This window comes from Hemicordylus capensis, chromosome 14, assembly GCF_027244095.1.
Source record: "Hemicordylus capensis ecotype Gifberg chromosome 14, rHemCap1.1.pri, whole genome shotgun sequence".
Taxonomy (NCBI): Eukaryota; Metazoa; Chordata; class Lepidosauria; order Squamata; family Cordylidae; genus Hemicordylus; species Hemicordylus capensis.
This window is the reverse complement of record NC_069670.1, coordinates 18758961-18781359: the sequence shown is the minus strand read 5'-3', so window position 1 is coordinate 18781359 and position 22399 is coordinate 18758961. Positions and strand designations below refer to the sequence as shown.

The window sequence follows — 22399 nt, the reverse complement described above, 5'->3', positions numbered from 1 at the left end:
AACAAGGTAATCGGAAAATCTGGGTAGAAGTGATTGTGTGGAAGCAAGGGAGGAGGTTTGCCCAGGTTTTCCTCCTCCCTTGCTTCCACATAAACAGAAATTGGGAACACACATAGCTCCCAAACCCGGGGAGAACAGTTTTTGATTGTGTAAATGGTCTCGCTCTCCGTGTGTAGTTTCTACAAGTTTGTCTTATTTATTTCAAAGGAAGTACTCCCGAGTGACTTTTCTGTATTTTGGCTTGCTCGTCAATCCTTGCTAAGGCAGTGGTTTGTTTAAAAAAATCTGTTTACAGCATTTGAGCTCTTTGCAGTTGCTGGCCTGGCTCTGGCTCTGGCAAGCACCTCTTCTCCAAGTTAAACATAGGCAGAACTGTGCCACTCCCAGAAGTAAATTTTGCCAACATCAATAGGAAGCATTGGGATGGGGAATCATCTTTTCCCTCTTGTTATTCTTGTTATGTTTCTTCTGCAGTGGACACATTGCATCAGCTTCAAACCGGCGACCCTCCTGGTGATGGGGAACAAATAGTGTGGCTACAGCACTGGGTACCTGAGTACCTCCTTGGAGCCCTTCAAGTACTGCTAGGAGTACTAGTACCTTTGGTTGCGAACCCCTGTGCTAAATGAACTATAACAGTGTGCCGTTCAAAATAAGGTTTTATTTGCATTCAGACCACCATACAAAAGAGTATAAAAAATTATAAAAATGGAAATAATGGACAAGAATATATAGGAGCCAATAAATAACATCCATTTTTCAGTAAACCTACCCGACAGACAATCTTTTTTTCATTTCTCAGGCAGGTCAGCGTAATAGTAAAGTACTAATACTGTCTGTGAGTTTTCTAATGTACTGAAGTATATAGCTTGACTGTGGATAGTAAGGGAGTAGCCAGTTCCAAGTCCTCTTTTAAAATAATTTCTTCCAGGTAGCAGCAAAGAATCTGCAGGGTTCCATGCCTTATGTGGTGTAATATACAGATACAACAAATATTTATATTCCGCTTCTTAACAAAAGTTCCCAAAGCAGTTTACAGAGATGTAAATAAATAAATAAAATGACTCCCTGTCCCCAAAGGACTTACAGTCTTCAAAAAGAAACATAAGGCAGATACCAGCAACAGCCACTGGAGGGGTGTTGTGCTGGGGATGGACAGGGCCAGTTGCTCTCCCCCCTGCTAAATACAAGATAATCACCACTTTAAAAAGGTGCCTCTTTGCTCAGTTGGCAGGCGCTGAGTAAACATGCTCTGTCACTTCTTCGACACTGTAATTTAGAAAAGCTATCCCATAATGAGACGTGACACAGTTTGTTTACTTTTAAAATAGCATTTTAAGAATGGTTACTGTCAGGGTGCATCTGGTTAATATACTCCAGCACAAAAGACATCTCACAACATTCAGTAGCCAGATCGGTTATTATGGGACTGGGGAATAGAAGGAAGGCCACGAGCTGGCATTTTGTGTCTGTTCCCCCCACATCCCGAGACCTTTGACCTTCTAGAGACCCCAAACTTCTCCAAAAGGAAGCAATACAGACAAAACAGGACAGTGGCTTCCCAGATTGAGGCCAGAAAAGAGGGGCTGGGCTTGTAAAAGGGATTGATAGAGAGCAGGCTGTGGTTTTGTGGTTTTTTAATTGGTCAATGTAGCCTGCCTGTGTCAGGATCGGCCCCGACATCAACGCAGACTGAGAGGGGTGACTGACGCAGAGGATGAGGGGAATCCACCCTTGGCAGAGCGGAGGGGCCGCTTCTGCTTCCCAGGGCTGGACTGGGGACCCTGAGAGGGCAGTGGAATATATGTGGGGAGGGCGCCAGGTGTTGAGCAGAATGGGTTCTTAAGGGTGGGAGTATTCACTGCTGCCAAGTGCAGTGGGCTGCACTGGGAATATGCCCTGTTGCCCTGTGGGTCAGGCCAAGCCGGCCGCTTCCAGACTCCCAGAATCACTCCCAGAGCCTGGCTTCCTTAGGCACAGGGCCTCCTGCAGATGTTGGCCTACAATTCCCACAATCCCTGGCTATTGACTGCTGTGGCTGGGGATTATGGGAATTGTAGTCCCAAAATGGCTGGAGGGACAACGCTGAGCAGCCCTAAGACCAAAAGAGCTCTCAGTTCCTGCGTATCTGTTGCTGGATTAACAGCTCCTTCTGGAGGCATTTACAGACCTTCTACCCTGAATCTCCTTCGGGAGAGAGCGTGTGTGTTCACACACCAGCCAAACTTACCCCGAAGTCCCTTCGAGATCCTTGGACCCACTTCACACAGATTGGGCTTTGTCTTGCAAATTCTAACTTGGTGTTTTTCTGGGTTTTTAAAATGCTGGTTTTAAGCCACTTTTTCTGAAAACATCGAGTGTGATTCGAAGTGGCTTCACTCAACATTTACCCCACAGCATGAAGCCATGTAGGAATAACTCCCTGGGAGTCCAACTCTGCCTGCCTGCTTCTCTGTCTGACTCCTGCCTTATTGGCTTATTGACTCTTCTTTGCTGCTGGCCCATCTCATTAGGTGCCCCTCTGGTTAAGCTAGCTGGCAGGCCAGTCACCAGCTCTGCTGGGAACCAGCTCTACAAACAGACACAGCCCCATTGCAAAGGCGTAGGAACAAAGAAATGGGTTTTAAAAGCATAAATATCTCATTAGCGTAGTCTGTGCTGGCAGCATACCTTGTTCCTAATAAAGATGAGCTGACCCTTAGTTACACTCTGTTATTCAAATACTATTTCATTCTGGTTGTTTTGCAAAAGTAGTATTTTGGAAAGCTGATAAAGCATCTCGAGCCAGGAAAATATTTACTCTTTTGAGACGTATCTCTTTTAAAAACACACACACGGCTTTTTTGATTATTGCCTTTCCTTATACTCCAGCACAGTTAAAAGGAAACGTGTGTGTGTGTGTGTGTGTGTGTGCGCGCACACACTGTATATTGCCACATGCATGTACACACACACACACACCTTTTGGACCAAGGAAGCTTCCATTAAAACAAAAAACAAAATCAATGGTTATTAGTCATATTAGCTAAACAGAACTCCCATGTTGAGATGCAGTCTACCTCTGACAAGCGGCTTCTGGAGAAGAGAGCAGCGCTATCAGCCTTCCCCTCCTGTCCCTGTAGCATCTGGATGGGTAACTGTGGGAAATATGGATACCGGACGAGATGGCTCTTGGGCTAATTCCCAAAGCAAGGCTCTTTGGATGTGCTTTTATTTTTGAACACGTCGAGGCAGCAAGCAAGCAAGCATAATTTTGGTCTTCCTGTAGCGTGGAGTCAAATGTAGTGCCGAGTCTTGTGCATGAGCAAGATGAGACCAACTCAGCATAGGCCACACGAAACAGATAACAAGTGTATGATCACAGTATGAAGAGACTCCTTTGCAGGGACTCCATATGACTTCAGTATGCTGAAAGGAAAATGAGAGATAAGAAACCCTATTTGATAGCCTGTCTTTGCAGGCCATTTAGCAAAGGCATACAGACTTGACTTCTTTGAAATTACACCAAAAGACCATCCACTTAGTTCTTAGGGTTGCCAGCCAACCCTCCAGGATTAGTTGGGAGTCTCCAAGAATCAGCATCCATCTCCAGATGACCCTTGAAAGCAACCCTGGAGGATTGAAGGGCTTGATATTGTGCAAAAAGCTACGGGGTGGCATGGGCTTGAGGGGGGACCCACCATCAGTCAGAATTGGCAACCCTATCAGTACTTTAGAAACAGAGAGATGGTTGTCTCTTTGGACACCTGTTTTGACGTTAAAATATATTGCGGAGTTTTAAAAAATCAGAACACCCCAAATTTTTGCAAAGACAGCATGTAATTTGCAAACCATTTGCACTTTACTTAGCCACACAACAACCCTTTTGTTTCTAAAGTCTAATTTCCCTATGATGGGCGTGTCTGTAAATCCAACTGTTCCTCTCCTTGTGAGGAGATGACGGCAGTGTCCCCTCCCTGAAACAGGGATTCCCCTGTGTGGTTGACTACAACTCCCATCACCCCCAGCTACAATGGTCTTTGGCTGGGGATGATGGGAATTATAGACAGCAGTTTCTGGGACTCCCCTGTTAAAGGGAACACTGCCTGGGAGTTATTCAGACATGGCTTCATGCTGTGGCATATCTGAAGAGCGAATCTGCTTCACAGATGATTCACAAGATGTTTAATTCGGGGGATTAAAGGGACAGTTCACATAGGCTCGGCTCCTCTCCGCAATCCCTGCTCTTTTTCCTGTGCATTCCCACACGATTACTCCAGGTTTTTCCTCTAACCAATCGCAAATCGCATCAGAGAGGAGGCGGCTAGAGAGCTTTTACAGAGGAACAGAAGACCAGCATGACAAGTTGCCAAAAGCTGGATCAAACAGAACGTTTAACCCTTGCCTTTGTGAGTGACTGCCTTCCTCACTTCATGTTCTCCCCACCCGCCTTCCGCAGAAACGTTGGGGTCAATGCAGCTATTATGTGGACTGGTGTACTCCAATCTGGAGGAGATTTGAAGTAAAAGCCCTGTGTGTAAAGCCTCCTGGAGTATTTCCAGGTGGGGCTTTTAGCTGGGAATGGAGGGTATGCATTCGCAACCAGATTTGCACCAAAGTCCGTGCAAGTTATTGGAGACCGCGTCACACACTATTTGGGTTTTTCACTGTGCATTAGCCTAGCCCGATTTATATCCGGGCTAAAAACCCCCCTCCACTTTTGGAGTCACGGGGGGGGGGGCAAATTTGAACTCGCAGTAAACCTGCAGTAAAACCTGCTGTTGGGGAAAGCTCCTGGTGGGCTTTGGGTCCCAGGCAGAGGCTTGTCCTAGTGCTGCTCTCAGTCTGGAGACATTCTGGAACATAATGCATTTTTAAAATTGACATGAATCAACATGCAGTAATTTCACAACACTTGTAACTCAGGGGCAGAGTCTCCGGGGTAGAGAGTGGCCTCTGCATACCAATGGGAGGGGAGGGAGGGGAGAGGGCAGGCCTTCATCTCTGCCTGTGGACCTCTTGGAGGCAACTGGTGGGCTACTGTGAAAAAGAGGGGCCTGGACTAGATACGCCTGATTCAGCAGGAGTGCTCTTGTCTTATGACCTTCTAGGGGGAATAGGCACAAACAGGGGCGGCCTTTCCATGAGGCGAGGCAAGGCAGTGTCCTTAGGCAACCTGTTATTGGGGCACCAGCTAGGTGGCATGATGCCCTCCTGGGCCCCCTTTTAAAAAGGGGAAATGGGGGAAGAATGCCACAACCGGTGAAGCATCTGGTGGCCTGCCTCCGGGCACAGAGCTCTTGGGTCACAGCTGAACCACTTCCTTAGGGAACTGCTCCCCATTTGCCATCTGTGGCATCCCTTTGAAATGTGAGTCAGCTTCAGACCACTTGAAGCAAGCATGTAGGGGCTTGTTTTTTGTTTTTGTTTTGGACAAAGGCTCTTTGTGTAATGTATTTGGAGTCCATAACTGGAATGAGGATTGGCATCAAATGTCACTTTAATCCACAGAGTGACTCCACAACTTTATATGACAATTTCAAGCTTATGTGTGCTCAAAAGCCCATTCTAACTTTGGGAAATACCCACCCACTATGCTTTTCTTAAGATGATCAACTAGTAAGGGAGTTTCTCTCAATTATAATCTGTCACCAGAGTGGGGGGATGGGCTGCTTCAGGGGAATTTTGGGGAAATGCCAGTTGTTAGATAAGTATGTGGCCAACGCCAAGGATACAGTTGCCCAACTCTGTGCCAACAAGCATTTTAGACCCCTTATCTATCTATCTATCTATCTGTTTATTACACTTTTATACCGCGCCACACTCGTGTTTCTGCGCGGTTCACAATGATAAAACAGTTAAAAACACATATAAAAACACATATAAAAACACATAAAAACAATTAAAAACTAACAATTTAAAAATCAATCACAGAATTAAAAACCTATACATTATTTAAAAGCTGAAAAAGCCTGAGTAAAAAGATGTGTTTTTAAATATTTTTTAAAAATTATCAGAGATGGGGAGGATCATATCTCCATAGGGAGCGCATTCCATAGTCCCGGGGCAGCAACCGAGAAGGCCCATCTCCATGTGGCCACCAGACGAACTGGCGGCAACTGGAGACGGACCTCCAAAGACTACCGCAATGGCCAGTGGGGCTCATAATGAAGAAGATGTTCTCTCAAATACCCAGGGCCTAAGCCATTTAGGGCTTTCTAAGTTATAACTAGCACTTGGTATTTTGCCCGGAAACCTATAGGCAGCCAGTGCAACTCCATCAGCAGAGGTGTAATGTGGTCTCTCTGAGACCTTTAGACCTTGCCATGGTGAGGTGACGCCTGGTCGAGTCACATCATGGTTGGGTTACAGTGACATCAACTATGCGGGGCTGCCTCCCAAACAATATTCAGAAACAGCAGCTGGTCCAAAATGGCTTGGCCAGACTGATAACTAGCATGAGCATGCCTTCATTTCCCGTTTGGGGGCTTCCCAGAGGCGTCTAGTGGGCCGCTGTGGGAAACAGGGCAGGATGCTGGACTAGAGAGGCCTGAATCCAGCAAGACTCTTCTTATGTTGTTATTGGAACATAAAACAGCAGGAGAGGCTGCATGCCTTCATAGGGAGGAGAGCTGGTCTTATGCTAGCAAGCATGAATTGTCCTTTTTTGCTAAGCAGAGTCTGCCCTGGTTTGCACTTGAATGGGAGACTACATGTGTGAGCAATGGAAGATATTCCCCTTGGGGATGGGGCCGCTCTGGGAAGAGTATCTGCATGCTTGTATGCAGAAGGTTACAAGCTCCCTCCCCGGAAGCATCTCCAAGATAGGGCTGAGAGAGACTCCTGCCTGAAATCTTGGAGAGATGCTGCCAGTCTGTGTAGACAATACTGAGCTAGGTGGATCAATGGTCTGACTCGGTATATGGCAGCTTCCTATGTTCCTCTCTCCTGCTTGTGGGCTCCCCTGAAGCACCCTCTCTTCTTGCTCCTCTCCTGCTATTGCTCCCCTACAGCTGGTATTCAGAGGCCTCCTGCCTGAATCTGGAGGTAGCCTATAGCCATCTGGACTAGTAGCCATTGATAGAAGCTGTTCTTCCTGATTTGCTCTAAGCCCCCTACCTGCATCTTGGGCATTGCTCATGCCTCTAAGAATAAAACAAAAGAGCCGAAGGTGTAGATTTGGCAACCCCAGTCTAGGCTGCAGGGGCTGAAGATAAACAGACCCTTCATACCTTGATCTCTTGGTGTTTTCCTTTTTTTCTTCCACACCCATATTCCGAAACCTGCAGCCAGGAGGAGAATCATTGAAATAGCCAGAGTGGCACCCCAATGCCAAGGCTTTCTGGATCGAATTTCATCTGCAATCAACAACAAATCTTTGTTGAGGGCTCCTGCCACCCACCTAAAAGAAGCACAAGGCAAATAATCTACCCAGCATTGCCTCCTCGGTTAGGTTCCATCTATGTACATTTTCAGGGCTCAGGAAATCCACTAGTCTACTTGTCTGTGACGAGTGAAAAATGATTCCTGACGAGGAAAAAAAAATCTAATTCTAATTCTATTTCCAATACATCTTCATTTATATAGCCAAACAGTACTGCTCTTTAATCCTTTGGAAATACAACACCAGTAATTTCTGTAATTTCCTCTTGGATGTCTCCCCAAAAGCCACTCATGAATAGGCACTTGCGCCTCATGTGCCTATCTAAATATAAATTTAAATAAACAAACTCATAGTCAGGACTTTGACACTGAAGGCAGTTCATACTGAGCGCAGGCATCAACCCACAAACACCTCCGAGTTTGTTTTATAGCACTTGTGCTATTGTGTACTGGGTGGGGGAGAAGCACAAGAAAGGGTTCACCTCTGTTTGGGCAGATGCTGAGCAAGCTGACCGAGACCATCTTCTGATCAACAGGGTTGCTAATGAAGCAGGTGATGATGGAGTCTGAAGGGTTGGGCTGCCAGAACAAGTGGAGAGCTGTACCATTCTCAGAGAGCCTGTACCAGTCTGAACCATTTTCCAGGGCCCTGGATGTTTCCCCTCCTTTCCAGCAGAAATTAAGTTCACCCTTTCCAGATGAATGACACTGCAAGGTCACATTGCATCCCTCTGGAGTGCTCGAGACCAATCGGTGAAGTATCTGTACATCTTGTATTTGATCTGTTAAAAATAAATAAATAAATAAATAATGATGTTCATGCCCTAGACTTTCAAAAGCTGACATTCTGTGTAATGAAGCACAACTGCTAGGAGAGAAGTGCTGGTGGTGGTGCTGAGTTCCAACGAGCACAGCTCCAGAAACTGTGCAGGGGAAGGAATTTTCACCAACCCTCCCCTTCCCCTGGAAGCAATCTATGCTGCTTGAAAATATGTCCTTGAGTGTCACAGAACCCGCTGGGACATAGTTTTGGGTAGCAGAGACTGCCATTGGGGAAGGGGAGGTCAGGAAAAATTCCTTCCTCCCCCATGAAAGCATCCATGTTGTATTAGACTGAAACCTGGCACTTTCTCCCCAGCACAGGATGCTAGGTGCTCAGGATGTTGGCCAGCAACTTCATAGGAAAAACCTATGCAGGAAAACCTGTGCATCAGGGGCGTAACTAGGTTGGAGTGGGCCCCGAGACAAGATTCTTAAATGGGTCATCCCCCCCGAGAATTTTTTTAAAAAATGACTTCAAAAGGAAGATCGGGTATGCGCTGGGTGGGGGAGAGCCTCTGAGGGGCCCCCCCAAGGGTGGACAGAACTCAGAATGAGGTTAGAATATATATAGCCCTAAAAGGAACTGACACCCAGGGAGGGTCAGGGCAGGAGGCAGCAGTCCTATTGAGTTCAATGGGGCTTGCTCCCAGGTAAGGTAAGTGGGCATGGAATTGCAACCTTCCTTGCCCTCCTACCTAACAGTTGTGGAAAGCTGCTTGAGTTGGAAAAAGCGTTGGCTTGCTCGCTTGGGAAGCCCAGCCAACTACTCCCCAACCATGCCTAAATATCTCCTTTCCTCAAGTGCGATTTACCTGCTCTGCAATCCAGCAAGCCAAGCTGCTTCCTCCAGTGCTGCCAAAAGCTATTTGAAAGACAGGAGCATATCAACAAACAGCAAGCATTAAGTTTGCATCAAACCTGGTTTCTATGTCTGTAATGCAAACAAGGCGGGTGGTTTAGTATCACCCGTGAGTAAACATGCCTTCGGCGATTCCCTCCCCACCATCCACAAAAGGAAGATCGGGTAGGCGCTGGGTGGAGACAAACAACAAGCAAATAGCGGGCGGCGCCAGAACAAGGAGAATAAATTTTTTTTTAATGATTTCAAAAGGAAGATCGGGTGGGGGAGAGCCTCTGAGGGGGCCCCCCCAAGGCGAGACAACGGCCTCCCCCTGCCTAATTGTAGTTACGCCCCTGCTGTGCATATGTTCCCTATGCAGAGGAAAACCGCTGGTGATCTTATTCCATGTTCCATTTGAGCGAAAGGAAAAACCAGAAAATGATTGCTTACCATAGACTGCGAGGCTGAAAGCGTGGTCTTCCGCTTCTGAGGCAGTCAGTTTTGCCCGCGCCTTGTACAGTCCACGGTCCTCCATCTCCAGGTTCAAGATTCTCAGCGTGGTTTCGTTGGCCATCTCCAGACGCTTCCCAAACCGGTCACTCGGATCAGGCCTCTGTAATTCTCCTTTCCTGAATTCCGCAATTAGGAGTGTGCCACTGTCTTTGGTTTGAAACATCCACTCAATTTCTATCACCGCATTTGTTGAGGATATATTTAAAGGGAGGGAGGCTGATCCTCCAATGATCCCATTCACCCGTCGGGGAGGATTCTCTGCTGAACTACTAACAATGCCTTTTTTTTTAAAAAAAGAAGGGGAGATGTAAACATATGAGAAAATGTTATGCTTACTTTCCATTAGTCACTGACATTTGCCTCATCTGCTCCCAGTGTTATGGGAAAAATAAATGATACTTGGACAGTATTTGATATCTTTTGCCCAAGATGGACTACAGGTAGTATGCTGGATAAGAAGGAATGCGACAGCCAGGTTGGTCTCTGGGAAAACCCGAAGAGACCATATAAACTGGTTTTAAAAGAACTGCACTGGCTTCCGATACATTTCTGAAGAGTGCTGGCTATTACCCATAAAGTCTTGAATGGCTTGCGTCCAGGGTACTTAAGAGAATGCCTCCTTTGTCATGAACCCCGCCACCTATTAAGATCATCTGGGGGAGATCTGGTTACAGTCGCCACCAGCTTGTCTGACGGAGACTCGGGACCAGGCCTTCTCTGTGGCCACCCCAGGGCTTTGGAATGAACTCCCTGTCAAAATAAAAGCTTCTCCATCTTGGATTGCTTTTTAAAAGACCCTTAAGACACACCTGTTTTCTCAGGCTTTTAGTTAAAATTAATTTTAAACTGTTTTATTCTACAAAATTGTTTTGTTTTTATTCTGTGGAAGTGTTTTAATTGTTTGGTATCTGTTTTATATTAGTTTATTTATTTATTTACATTTATATCCTGCTCTTCCTCCAAGGAGCCCAGAGTGGTGTACTACATACTTGAGTTTCTCTTTCACAACAACCCTGTGAAGTAGGTTAGGCTGAGAGAGGAGTGACTGGCCCAGAGTCACCCAGCTAATTTCATAGCTGAATGGGGATTTGAACTCGGGTCTCCCCGGTCCTAGTCCAGCACTCTAACCACTACACCACGCTGGCTAGTTGTGTTTTGGATTGTGTGCACCACCTGGATATATCAGGCGAGAAGAGGATAAATGATATTGAACATCAAAATGATATGAATATAGCATCTAACTATTTGAATTTGGAGTTGTAATTTTGAACCGGCAAACTATCTCTCTAGTCTAACAGCCCCTAGTTATAAAAGAGCTTTAACCTTGATAAGATGCAATGTCTTAACCTCAGCTGTTCTGTTTGGAAAGTACTGGAAGAACCCATATAACGAGAGTAGGCCCATGTGATTTCTGCTCAATGGAGTCTATTGAACTTTTTTTTTTTCATTGTAAGTTTCATCAGGAAATACGGAACTTCCTTTTCACTCCTCTTTCATTGTCTTTCCCCAGTCATACTGAAGCACTTTATCTTATTTTAGCTTTTTATTTTTACCAGAAAGCAGCCATTAGTTTCAAGGTGGCCAAATTCTGTGTAGCTGTTTGTAAGATCAGGTGCCACCTTATTGGCTCTGGCTTTTAAATCGGTATTTAATTTAAGTTATTGGTATGCACCATTAGCCTGGCATACCACTACCTGGAATAATGATAATGATAATAATGATAATAATTCATATGACAAGGATAAGAATACCTGGTGGGACAGTAAAATATGATGGAGCAATGGATTATTATGCAGTGTAGCACCTGCCTGGTGCCTATGGCTGCCCCTTGACTACATCTGTGGGGCTGTGGTTGCTGCTGCAGCTGTGGGGGCTGCTCTGTGGGGAGTTTGCGCAGGACTAGGTCCCAGGGTGATTCAGCAGTCTCTTGGTATCACCTGCCCAGACTGGCCATCTCTAGGCCTATAAAGGGACGCTTCCTGTGGCAGTGGGCCCACCGCCAAAGGGGCAACACCAAAAGGAATTGCCCCTTTGGGGGAGGCACTTCGGGGATAGCGAGCACCAGGGCCAGGCTCCCTAGACTAGGACTTTATTTGTGTGTGTTAGTGGTGGGTGGGCTTTTATATTGTGGCTTCTGTTTTAAGTACGGTAAGTCCTGGGTGGGATTGTTTTATAATGGGTTTATCTGGAGATGGGGAGACAGGGGGCGTATCTATTGATTATGGGGCAGTGGTGGTGGGGAATAGAAGAAGTAATGTTATATGTAATGTAATGTTATTATGGGGTAGTGGTGGTGGGGAATAGAAGAGATAGTCTGCTAGTCAGAGGGCTGCTAAAGGGGAAGGGAAATCCGAAATCTAATAGCTGTTTCCCCTTCTGGCTGTCCTGCCAGCTCTTTTAACTTGGGGAGCAGTGCCAACCATCCATAGAGCCTCACCTTCCTCCTGCCAGGTCCCAAATGCCAGATCAGTCCAGAACAAACACAGATCAGTCCAGAAACCATCCATGATTTGATTCTCAATGAAGGGGCCGATCTGGTATGTATCACAGAAACTCGGTTGGGGGAGGCTGCTGTCCCAGTGTGGTCCCAGCTTCTCCCTCTAGGGTACTCTGTTGAGTAGCAGGTGAGAGGACGTGGGCGGGGAGGTGGAATGGCTGTGGTCTATAACAATAACATCTATGTACTAAGATACCTGTTGAAGTATCTGACTATATCGAATGTGTCTACTTGAGTTTGGGGATAGACTGGGACTTCTGTTGGTGTACCAATCACCCTGCTGCCCAACAGAGTCCCTAACTGAACTGATGGACTTGGTCTCAGGCTTGGCATCGAAGTTCCCCAGACTGTTGGTGGTGGGGGACTTCAATGTTCACTTTGGGACCAGTTTGTCCAGAGCAGCTCAGGAGTTCATGACAGCTATGGGCCTATCCCAAGTTGTCTTGGGACCTAGACATTGCTGGTTACACACTTGATCTGGTCTTTCACTCTGATCAGGGTGGTGTTCCGTGGGTGGGGACTCCTGTGACTTCCTCAGTGTCATGGACAGACCACCATCTGGTTAAAGTTGGACTCACGATCACGTCCCATCTCTGCAGGGGTGAGGGACCTATTAGGATGGTCTGCCTGAGAAGGTTATTGGATCCAGTGGGATTCCAAGAAGCTTTGGAGGAATTTAGTGTTGGCTCTGCTGGTGATCCATCCTGTTGATGCCCTGGAGAACTGAAACAGCAAACTCACCAGGGTAGTAGACATCATCGCTCCTAAGTATCCTTTTTGAACCTCTTCGAAATCGGCCCCCTGGTACATGGAAGAACTATGGGGGCTGAAGCAGCAAGGTAGATGACTGGAGTACAAGTGGAGGAAGACTCAACTCGAATCCAACAGATTACAATATAGAGTGCATTTTGACCTATGCACAGGCAATACATGTGGCAAAGAAGTGTTTCTTTTCTGCCCATATTGAATCTGCAAGCTCACGTCCAGCAGAGTTGTTCATGGGGGTGAGAGGGCTAGTCTGTGCCCCTCCTCACTTGAATCAGAATCTGGAACCATCAATTACCCACCGTGATGTTTTAAATGAGTTCTTTCTGGATAAAATCTCTCATACTTGGGCCGACATAGATTCAGATTCCACAATTACTGCAGTGTCTGATGCAGGGGTGTCCAGTGACTCCTCTTATGTGGTTAGGCTGGATCAATTTCAGTTTGTGACTCCTGAGGATGTGGAAAAGCTGCTTGGAATGGTATGGCCTACCACCTGTTTTCTTGATCCTTGTCTGACTTGACTTATATTCTCAGCCAGGGGGGTTGTTACAGAAGGCCTGGTAAAGATTATAAATGCTTCTTTGAGGGAGGGTAGGATGCCTCCTTGTCTCAAGGAGGCAATTATTAGAGCTCTTTTGGAGAAGCCTGCCTTGGATCCCTCAGAGTTAAGCAATTACAGGTTTGTCTCCAACCTTTCATGGCTTGGCAAGGTAACTGAGAGGGTGGTGGCCTCCCATCTCCAGGCAGTCTTGGAGGAAACTGATTATCTACACCCATTACAAATTAGTCTGGCTTTTGGGTGGGCTATGGGGTGGACACTGCCCTGGTTGGCCTGATGGATGATCCATCAGAGTGTGACTCTGTTGATCATTTTGGATTTCTTGACAGCTTGCTATACTATTGGCCATAGTATCCTTCTGGAATGTCTGAGGAGATTGGAGGTGGGAGGCACTGCTTGGCGGTGGTTCTGCTCCTACCTCTCAGGCAGATTCCAGATTCCTTGAGACTATTCTTCAAAATCGGAACTTTCATATGTTGTCCCTCAGAGCTCCATTTTGTCTCCAGTGCTTTTTAACATCTACATGAAACTGCTGGGAGAGATCATCAGGAGATTTGGTGCAGGGAGTTGTCAGTATGTTGATGACACCCAAATCTATTTCTTTAGGTCAACATCATTGGGAGAAGGCATGACCTCCCTAAATGCCTGCCTGGAGACAGTAATGGGCTGGATGAGGGATAACAAACTGAGTCTGAATCCAGATAAGATGGAGGTACTTATTGTGTGGGGTCGGAACTTGGGAGCCTGTTTTGATCTCACTGTTCTGGATTGGGGTCACATTTCCCCGGAAGGAACAGGTGCACAGTCTGGGGGTGCTTCTGGATCCAAACCTCTCTCTGGTCTGAGGTGGTGGCCAGTGGTGCTTTTTATCAACTTTGGCTGATATGCCAGCTGCATCCTTGTCTTGAGATAAATGACCTCAGAACAGTGGTACTTCGAGACTTGACTACTGCAATGCACTCTATCTGGGGTTGCCTTTGTAAGTAGTCTGGAAACTGTAGTTGGTACAGAATGCAGCAGTCAGGTTGGTCTCTGTGTCATCTTGGAGAGCCCATATTGCTCACGTATTGAAGGAGCTACACTGGCTGCCGATATGTTTCTGGGCAAAATTCAAGGTGCTGGTTTATAACCTATAACGCCCTAAATGGATTAGGCCCTGGGTATTTAAGAGAATGTTTTCTTTGCCATGATCTCCACCACCCATTAAGATCATCTGGAGAGGTTTGTCTACAGTTGCCACTGGCCCATCTGGTGGCTACTCAGGGACAGGCCTTCTCTGTTGCTGCCCCGAGACTTTGGAATGCGCTCCCTGTTGAAATAAAAGCCTCCTATCTCTGACAAATTTTAAAAGGTCAGTCAAGACACATTTGTTCACCTAGGCTTTTAATTAGATTTACAGTTTTAATTGTTAATACTTTTAACATGTTTTAAATTTTAAATTGTTTTAATGTTTTAGTTTTGGTTAAATGGTTTGTTTGTTTTTTATCGTAAACCGTCCAGACACTTGAGTTTTGGATGGTATAGAAATTTGTTAAATAAAAATAAATTTAAAAATAATAAAATAAACCTTGTTATTGCATCTAGTCTCTGACCAAAATAAAGACCAGTACTACTATGTGTCAGGGGGTATATAAATGTGATCGATAAATAAATAAATAAGGCACTCTGTATTGGTCAACAATAGTCCAACCTAGCTTCAACAGCTCAAACAGGATTGCCACAGAGCAACATTTCCCTTTTGCTTCCTTCCCCCCACCACATAAATCCCCCAGAATCATCACAGCAGGACACATCCTGTGGCATTACAATGCCTAGTTCCTTATCTTATACTTACATACATTTCTCCTTATGCCTTACAAACACTTTCAAATTAACCCCACTGTTAAACCCCTACTAACTGAGCAAAGAGACACCTTTTAAAGTGTGGATTCTCTTACATTTAGCAGGGGCAGACCCCAGCTCAGCATCCCTCCAATGGCTGTTGCTGGTGTCTACCTTATGTTTCTTTTTAGACTGTGAGCCCTTTGGGGACAGGGGACAATCTTATTTATTTATTTTATGTATCGTTTATTTTTCTATGTAAACCACTTTGATAATTTTGTTGAAGAGTGGTATATAAATATTCGTCGTAGTAGTAGAAGTAGTGGTGTTTTTGGTTCATCCACTCCTTGATCCAGGCCAGCTTTTGAATGGGGCTTGAGTTACTTGTATTCCAGTCCTGGAGTAGAGGCGGGGCTAACAAACAGCCAGCAGCAAGAGCACCCAAAAAGCCATCTGCACTTAGCTCTCTGTACATAATCTCCATTTCATCAAACTGGTAATATTCCAGATTCCACTTCACTGCCTTGTCCTTGCATACCACAGCTCTTTGCCTTGGATTCTACGCCCATAAAGCAGTCAATTCAACCCCGTATGTATCTCCATCCTGTCCATGACAGTGTTGGCTAGACACTGAACAGACAAGCTTATTTGTCTGACTTGCGAGTAACCAGATTGATCCTTTCCAAAACAGGCCCCTTCTAATAATGAGCTGCATTCTTTTCAGACATTCAGAAATGCAAGTAGTCTCCATGACAGCCCCATAGCCACACCCCACGGCCTGATGTCCATGCCCACCCCAAAGGTCACACGCCCACTTAGACAGAGGCAATAATTTGGAGGGGTGGGCAGTTCTGTCACAAGAAGTCAAGAAGAGAGTTTCCTAAGCCTGCAGGGCTTGAACCTCATGTGGTTCTCCACCCAGAAGAGCAGCCTGGATTGTCAACCACAAAGGGTGGAGGATCCTCCCTGTGGCAGAAGACAGGAAGAAAGGCAAAAAATCAAGGACTGTTGCGTTATGTCAAGTCACACAACGTGTGTCATGTAACCAACCGTTAACATTCTGTGGAACAGCAATATCAGATTATTATTCCCAGGGGTGTAGCTAGGGGAGAAGGGAGCCCGTGTTCACCCCTCTCCCTGGCGGCCTCTGGGAGTGAGGGGCATAATCAGGGGCGTAGCTATAATTGCACGAACGGGTTCAAAGAACCCGAGCCGCGCCCAATCAGGAGCTGCCATTAGCGGCCCTGACAGGCCCCCCGCATCTGACATCAGACTCGGGGGCGGGAGTTTAGCTCCCGAGCAGGGGCCGCGCGGCCCCTTCGAGAGCTGAACAAAGGCTGGTGCTGCGTTCGCAGCGCCAGCCAGGAGCGGCTCTTCCCTGCAAAGGCAGGGAAGAGTCGCTCCTGGCTGGTACTGTGAATGCAGAGCCAGCCTAACTAGCTCCTGAAGGGGCCGCCCTAAGACTGGTGCTGCATTCGCAACGCAGCCTAGAAGCGGCTCTTCCCTGCAGGGAAGAGCCGCTGCTGGGCTGCGCTGCGCTGCAAACACAGCACCAGCCTTTGTTTAACTGCCGAAGGGGCCACATGGCCCCTTCAGCAGTTAAGCTGCTTCTCCCGAACGGAGCCTCAAGGCGTGGCTATCCCCTGTGTCTGACGTCAGATGCAGGGGGCGGAGCTATCGGGGCGCCCGTCGCGGCCAGACACAGGCTGCCGGCGGGCTAGCTACGCCCCTGGGCATAATGAAGAAAATTGGGAGGGGTGGAGCTGCTGGGAGGCTCTCAGGAGCTGGGGCCCCCAGGTTCTTTGAACCCATCTGCTCAATTATAGCTACACCCCTGATTATTCCTGTTTAGCAAAGGGCTTTGCATCCCTGCTGAGATTCTGGAGGAAAGAAAGTACTGGGACTCCCTTATTGGGAATCCCTGTAGTGCTGACTCATCCCTGCACACTACATCACTGAGTGAAGCAAATCTTTCTGCTTTTCTTGGGGAAACTCAGATTATAGCGAGTGCACCTGGGTTCTTTCCCCTTCCAAGTGCTTTCTGAATAAGCTTCCCTCGGGTGAAGTTCATTTCCACAACCTGTCAGGGAATTCGGACATTGCAATTTTTCTGCCCATTAATTTAACAATGGGAGGTGCCGGCCTAGGCTAGGAGGACCACTTCAACCCTCTCACAGATGTTGGACTTGTAGGGGAAGAATGGCGGTTCAGTTCCCAAATAACAGAGCAAAACCAGTTTGGCGAGAAAGCAGCAAAGCAAGAGGTCTTGAGACAGTTCTATAGGATTGTAGAACAGCAAAGATTTATTTAAAGAAAACGTTACAAACGCATGTGAAAGAGCCTGCAGCTTAATTTCAGCTGTAGCTCATGGCTGAAGAGAGAGACCAAAACAAACAGCCATCTCTGGAGTGACAAAATGGAGACTAACACTGGAAGAACAAAGGAGGGGAGGAGTCCAGCACTTTTATCCATGACCCTAAAACCCCCCAGTGGTCACTATGAGACATTGCAGCGGAGAGCTGATGCTGCCAGGGTCCTAGCTCTAATAGGACTAAAGTGCCATAATCCCTATTTTATTAGCTTTAGCTAGGTGATTCATTTTAAACTACTTGTTTTGTTTTGTAAAAGTGTCTTAACTGTTTTATTCTGTTTTATGCTTCTTGTATTTTAAAGTATGCACCCTGCCTAGGGATACACATATCAGGCAGTATATAGGAACATAGGAAGCTGCCTTCTACCGAGTCAGACCCTTGGTCCATCTAGCTCAGCATTGCCAGTCTGGCAAGTGGCTTCTTCAAGGTTGCAGGTAGGAGTCTCTCTCAGCCCAATCTTGGAGATGCTGCCAGGGTGGGAATGTGGAACCTTCTGCATGCAGGTGCTCTTCCCAGAGCGGCCCCGTCCCCTGAGGGGACTATCTTACAGTGCTCATATGTAGTCTCCCATTCAAATGCAAACCAGAGCAGACCCTGCTTCACAAAAAGGGCAATTCCTGCTTGCGATCACAAGATCAGCTCTCCTCCCTATAAATATGATAGATAGATAGATAGATAGATATTGGCCACTGACTGGGGGATGATGGGAAGTATAGTCCAAAGGGCCAGAGGACCAAGGTTGTGCAGCCCTGGTGTTAAAAATCAGCCAAAGATCAGGAGGTTTGTCTCCAATGTGATCTGAATTTGATCCAAACAAACAGCACCAGGGAGCGGGTTTTAACATAAGAACATAAGAGCAGCTCTGCTGGATCAGGTCCAAGGCCTCTCTAGTCCAGCATCCTGTCTCACACAGTGGCCCACCAGATGCCTCTGGGGAGCTCACAGGCAAGAGGTGAGGGCATGATGCTATTGCTCCCCAAGAAGTTTCTTTGATTTAATCTCCTACAGATCAAAGAAATGTGTGAAGAGAACTACATCCAAAATAGAAGCTAAAGGGAAATAATGTGGAACTGAGATACTACTACTATTATTTATTTTTACATTTTATATCCTGCTCTTCCTCCAAGGTGTATGACATACTTGAGTTTCTCCTCACAACAACCCTGTGAAGTAGGTTAGGCTGAGAGAGAAGTGACTGGCCCAGAGTCACCCAGCTAGTTTTCATGGCTGAATGGGGATTTGAACTCTGGTTTCCCCGGTCCTAGTCCAGCACTCTAACCACTACACAAAGTGGTTTACATAGAAAAATGAATAATACATAAACATGGTCCCCTGTCCCAAGGGGCTCACTATCTAAAGATATATGAGCAAAGGGAGGAAAAAGAGGGTTAACAGTGTGCAGTGGTGGGGTGCAGAGAGAAAGGGGATCACATGAGAGATCTACCAAGATGAGAAAAGCAAGAAGCAGACAGACCTGCAGTGTGTGTGGGAAAGCAGCCATCTTTCCCATGGAGTAGGCACTGCAGAACTCAGCACAGTACTAAGAGGTGTGTGGAAAGAAGAAGGGATTCAGAGAGACCCTGTAATGAAATGGAGAAAGAAGAAAACATTTATTAGAGGGTGAGGGAGGGAGAGAGAGAGAGAGAGAGAGAGAGAGAGAGAGAGAGAGAGAGAGAGAAAATTATAATGTGTCATATTTCAGGCAGAACTGATCACCCACTTCCTCCAATATAAGAGCCAATTGTCTGAAAACAAAAGAATTGTTTTGCTATCTCAAAATCCGAATTCATCCTTTCCTATAATGTAAAAATAAATAAGGAATATAAAATAAGGAATATAAAAATTCAGCCTTCCTTTTAAAACCTTTTTAAAAAGTCATGGCCTGCCTTTTGTAAGGAGCATGAATCATGTTATTTAATTCGAAAAGCTGTTGCCCACATTCAGGAAAGGTTTGGAAATGCCTCGAAATAAATAAATGTCCATTTTAAGGAGAGAGGGATTACCCCATATCAACTTTGCTGCATCCTTAGTATTAAAAAAAAAATCCATGTCAGGAGTCAAGAATTTGATGCCCAGAAAAGCTTCTCTGCCATTTCACAACCTGCTTTTGGAAAAACTCAAAGCTCAGAAGAGGTTTGCCAGACAGTTATTTTATTTATTTATCTATTTATCAATCATATTTTTATACCACCCAAAACTTGCGTCTCTGGGGTGCTATCCCAATGCACAGGCCACTGTGAAATTAATTATGCAGTCCTCAGTTGTGTCATAAGAGGAATTACCTAATACTGTAGAAAGATATAAAGATAACACATTTTTTTTAAAAAAAAGTGCAATAGACATCAGGCAGGCTCCTAAGGCAAAAATTCATTGGAGCTGGAAGATGGCGCAAAATTATTCCAAGGCAACTTCCCAGCCCAAGCTTCTGGGAACATTCAGGACAATTTCCAGGTCCGGACTGTTTGGAGTTACGCAGCAAGAAAGAAGAGGAGACTCTTTTCGACAGTGATCGTCCACAGATTATGTCCATAAATCCATCCAGATTGTCCAGCGCAGCCCTGTGAGTTGCAGTCATTTCTTTTGTCCACTTCACTTTCCAGCCCTCCGCTTGCAAAAGCTCAGAAGCAACCAGAGCACACACAGGACCCAAGGCAGCGGCTGCGCCCTGGAGACAGATGAGATTGTGCCTCCTCCTTTCTCTTCACCTCAAAAGAAGGCACACACACCTCTGTCCCCCCCACCCCGAGTATATTTAACAAGGCAGCTTTGACTTACCACAGAACGGGGCGATGAATGTTCCAAACACCAGAGGGATCTGGAGAAGCGGGGTTGGGAGGCTTCTGCCAGCAACGTTCATCATCACGGCGATCTCTTGTTTGCAGTCTGCTCAGAGAGGAACTGCTGGCTGCTGGCTGGAACCGGGTGGCGGGGGAGTACACTTTCTCTCAGCCCACAATCGCTATTCCCTATTGAATCTGGGGGAAACATGTGGAAACAGGGGTGTGGCAATGTCCAGGGCCTCCGCACATCCCAGGCCCCCAAGGATTTAAGTCTGATATTTCAAAATACGTATGCTGCCTGGAAATACATTTCACCGAATACACACATGCACACTTCACAATATCCATTGCTCAGCTTTGTATGATAGTTAAGTCAAGTGACATATTTCAATTACATTATTATTATTATTATTATTATTATTATTTATTGTTTACACAGTCAGACAGGTGTTATTGACTGGTTTGTTTTATCCAGACATCGAGTCCTTCCCAAGGACCTGGGATGGCTGAATTTATTATTATTATTATTATTATTATTATTATTATTATTATTATTATTATTTTGATTTCTATACCGCCCTTCCAAAAATAGCTCAGGGCAGTTTACACAGAGAAATAATAAATAAATAAGATGGCTCCCTGTCCCCAAAGGTCTCACATTCTAAAACGAAACGTAAGATAGACACCAGCAACAGTCACTGGAGGGATGCTGTGCTGGGGGTAGAAAGGGGCCAGTTACTCTCCCCCCTGCTAAATAAAGAGAATCACCACGGTAAAAGGTGCCTCTTTGCCCAGTTAGCAAGGGGCTCTTTCAATTGAAAGGAGCACCTAAGAGAAAGGAGCACTATTCTTTAGTGAAGTGCTTAAAAAGTCACAAAACTACACTCACAAAAGCTGGTAATATACAGACACTGCCCTTTTTGAAAGAGTCTACAAGCAGCAGAGAGCATGAAGCACCAGCAGAGAATTGCCCTTATTAAATATGAAGCTGTAAAAAATTGGAATTGAAGTTTTATCAGGTTTTTCCACTTTCTTGGGGTCAACCAGCCAGCATGGTGTAGTGGCTAGAGTGCTGGACTAGGACCACGGAGACCCAAGTTCACACCCCCATTCAGCCATTAAACTCACTGGGTGGCTCTCGGCCTTTCACTCATCTCTCAGCCTAACCTATCTCACAGGGCTGTTGTGAGGATAAACACAACACCAATCTGGGCTACTTGGAGGAAGAGCGGGATAGAAGTGTAAAAACAAATAGAGTAAGAATAGACAAATCCGACAGGAAACAACCGCTAGCAACGGGAGTCAGTACTGTATTCTTCAATGCAGCTGCACTTCAGATGTAACACCGCTTGCAAAAGGCCACCGCAGACATGAGTACAGTAGCTGAGTATTGAGGAAAGCCAGCTGCAGCAACAACACAGACTCTTAAAATACACACAAATTAAATACAGTAGTCAAGTCAGCAATAGAACTATCAGAGCAACTTCTGGGGTACTAGTGGCAGTGGACCAGGTTTTAGGTCTAGGCCTAGCACTTTTCTGGAGAGTAGAAGTTAACCAGAGACCAATACAGTCATCCCGTGACACCCCCCCTCTCCTTCATACAATAACTCCAGCACAAGTCTCAGGCAGTCTTTAAGTCTACCTTTGGCCCAGACAACATTTCTATGAGAATATGGCTACAGGGGACAAGATATCCTTGAGAAGCCAAGCTGTTGGATTTACTTCACATCTTTCTCTCTAAACTGCAGTCTTGGACTGGCCCACCGGGCAACAGGGCATATTCCCGGTGCGCCCCACCTGAGGGGTGCCCTGTGTCCTGCCGCACTCAGCAGCAGTGAATACCCCCACCCTTAAGTACCCATTCTGCTCAAAACCCGGCGCCCTCCTCACTTACATTCCACCTTTCAGTGCCCCCAGTCCAGCCCTGCTAAACTAACAAGTACGGACACCGTTAATCACAACTTCAGCACTCAAATTGAACTGTATGTTGGAGCTCTGTTCTTTCTAGTGTTCCCTAATTAAACACCATAGACATTTATATACATCTAATTGTACAGTATAC

General features: G+C 46.0%; 1 protein-coding gene across 5 annotated transcripts; it reads right to left on the bottom strand.

Annotated features, from left to right (window-relative positions):
- Window positions 1-641: 641 nt before the first annotated feature.
- LOC128337161 (SLAM family member 6-like) lies at window positions 642-20509 on the bottom strand. 5 transcript variants are annotated; one of them, XR_008312203.1, is made up of 6 exons: window positions 20331-20508; window positions 9476-9817; window positions 8997-9046; window positions 7845-8144; window positions 7212-7337; window positions 642-3408 (listed from the first exon to the last, which is right to left on the bottom strand). XR_008312203.1 is itself a non-coding variant. In XM_053277858.1 (5 exons), exons 1-5 carry the CDS (start codon window positions 20413-20415, stop codon window positions 3401-3403), a joined length of 786 nt encoding a protein of 261 aa, XP_053133833.1. In that variant the 5' UTR covers window positions 20416-20508; the 3' UTR covers window positions 642-3400. The 5 variants fall into 5 exon arrangements, 2 of the variants coding, with proteins under 2 accessions (XP_053133833.1, XP_053133832.1); XR_008312202.1 differs by lacking the exon at window positions 8997-9046 and adding an exon at window positions 19030-19135 and having other exon boundaries at window positions 20331-20507; XR_008312201.1 differs by lacking the exon at window positions 8997-9046 and having other exon boundaries at window positions 7212-7381; window positions 20331-20509.
- Window positions 20510-22399: the final 1890 nt, after the last annotated feature.

Coding starts and splice junctions, on each gene's coding strand:
- LOC128337161 (XM_053277857.1), bottom strand. CDS start 20,415: ATGATGAACGTTGCTGGCAGAAGCCTCCCAACCCCGCTTCTCCAGATC. Junction 8,145..9,475: donor TTTCAGCCTCGCAGTCTATG/GTAAGCAATCAT, acceptor TATTTTTAACAG/ATCAAATACAAGATGTACAG. Junction 7,338..7,844: donor CAGCATCTGCCCAAACAGAG/GTGAACCCTTTC, acceptor TGTTGATTGCAG/ATGAAATTCGATCCAGAAAG.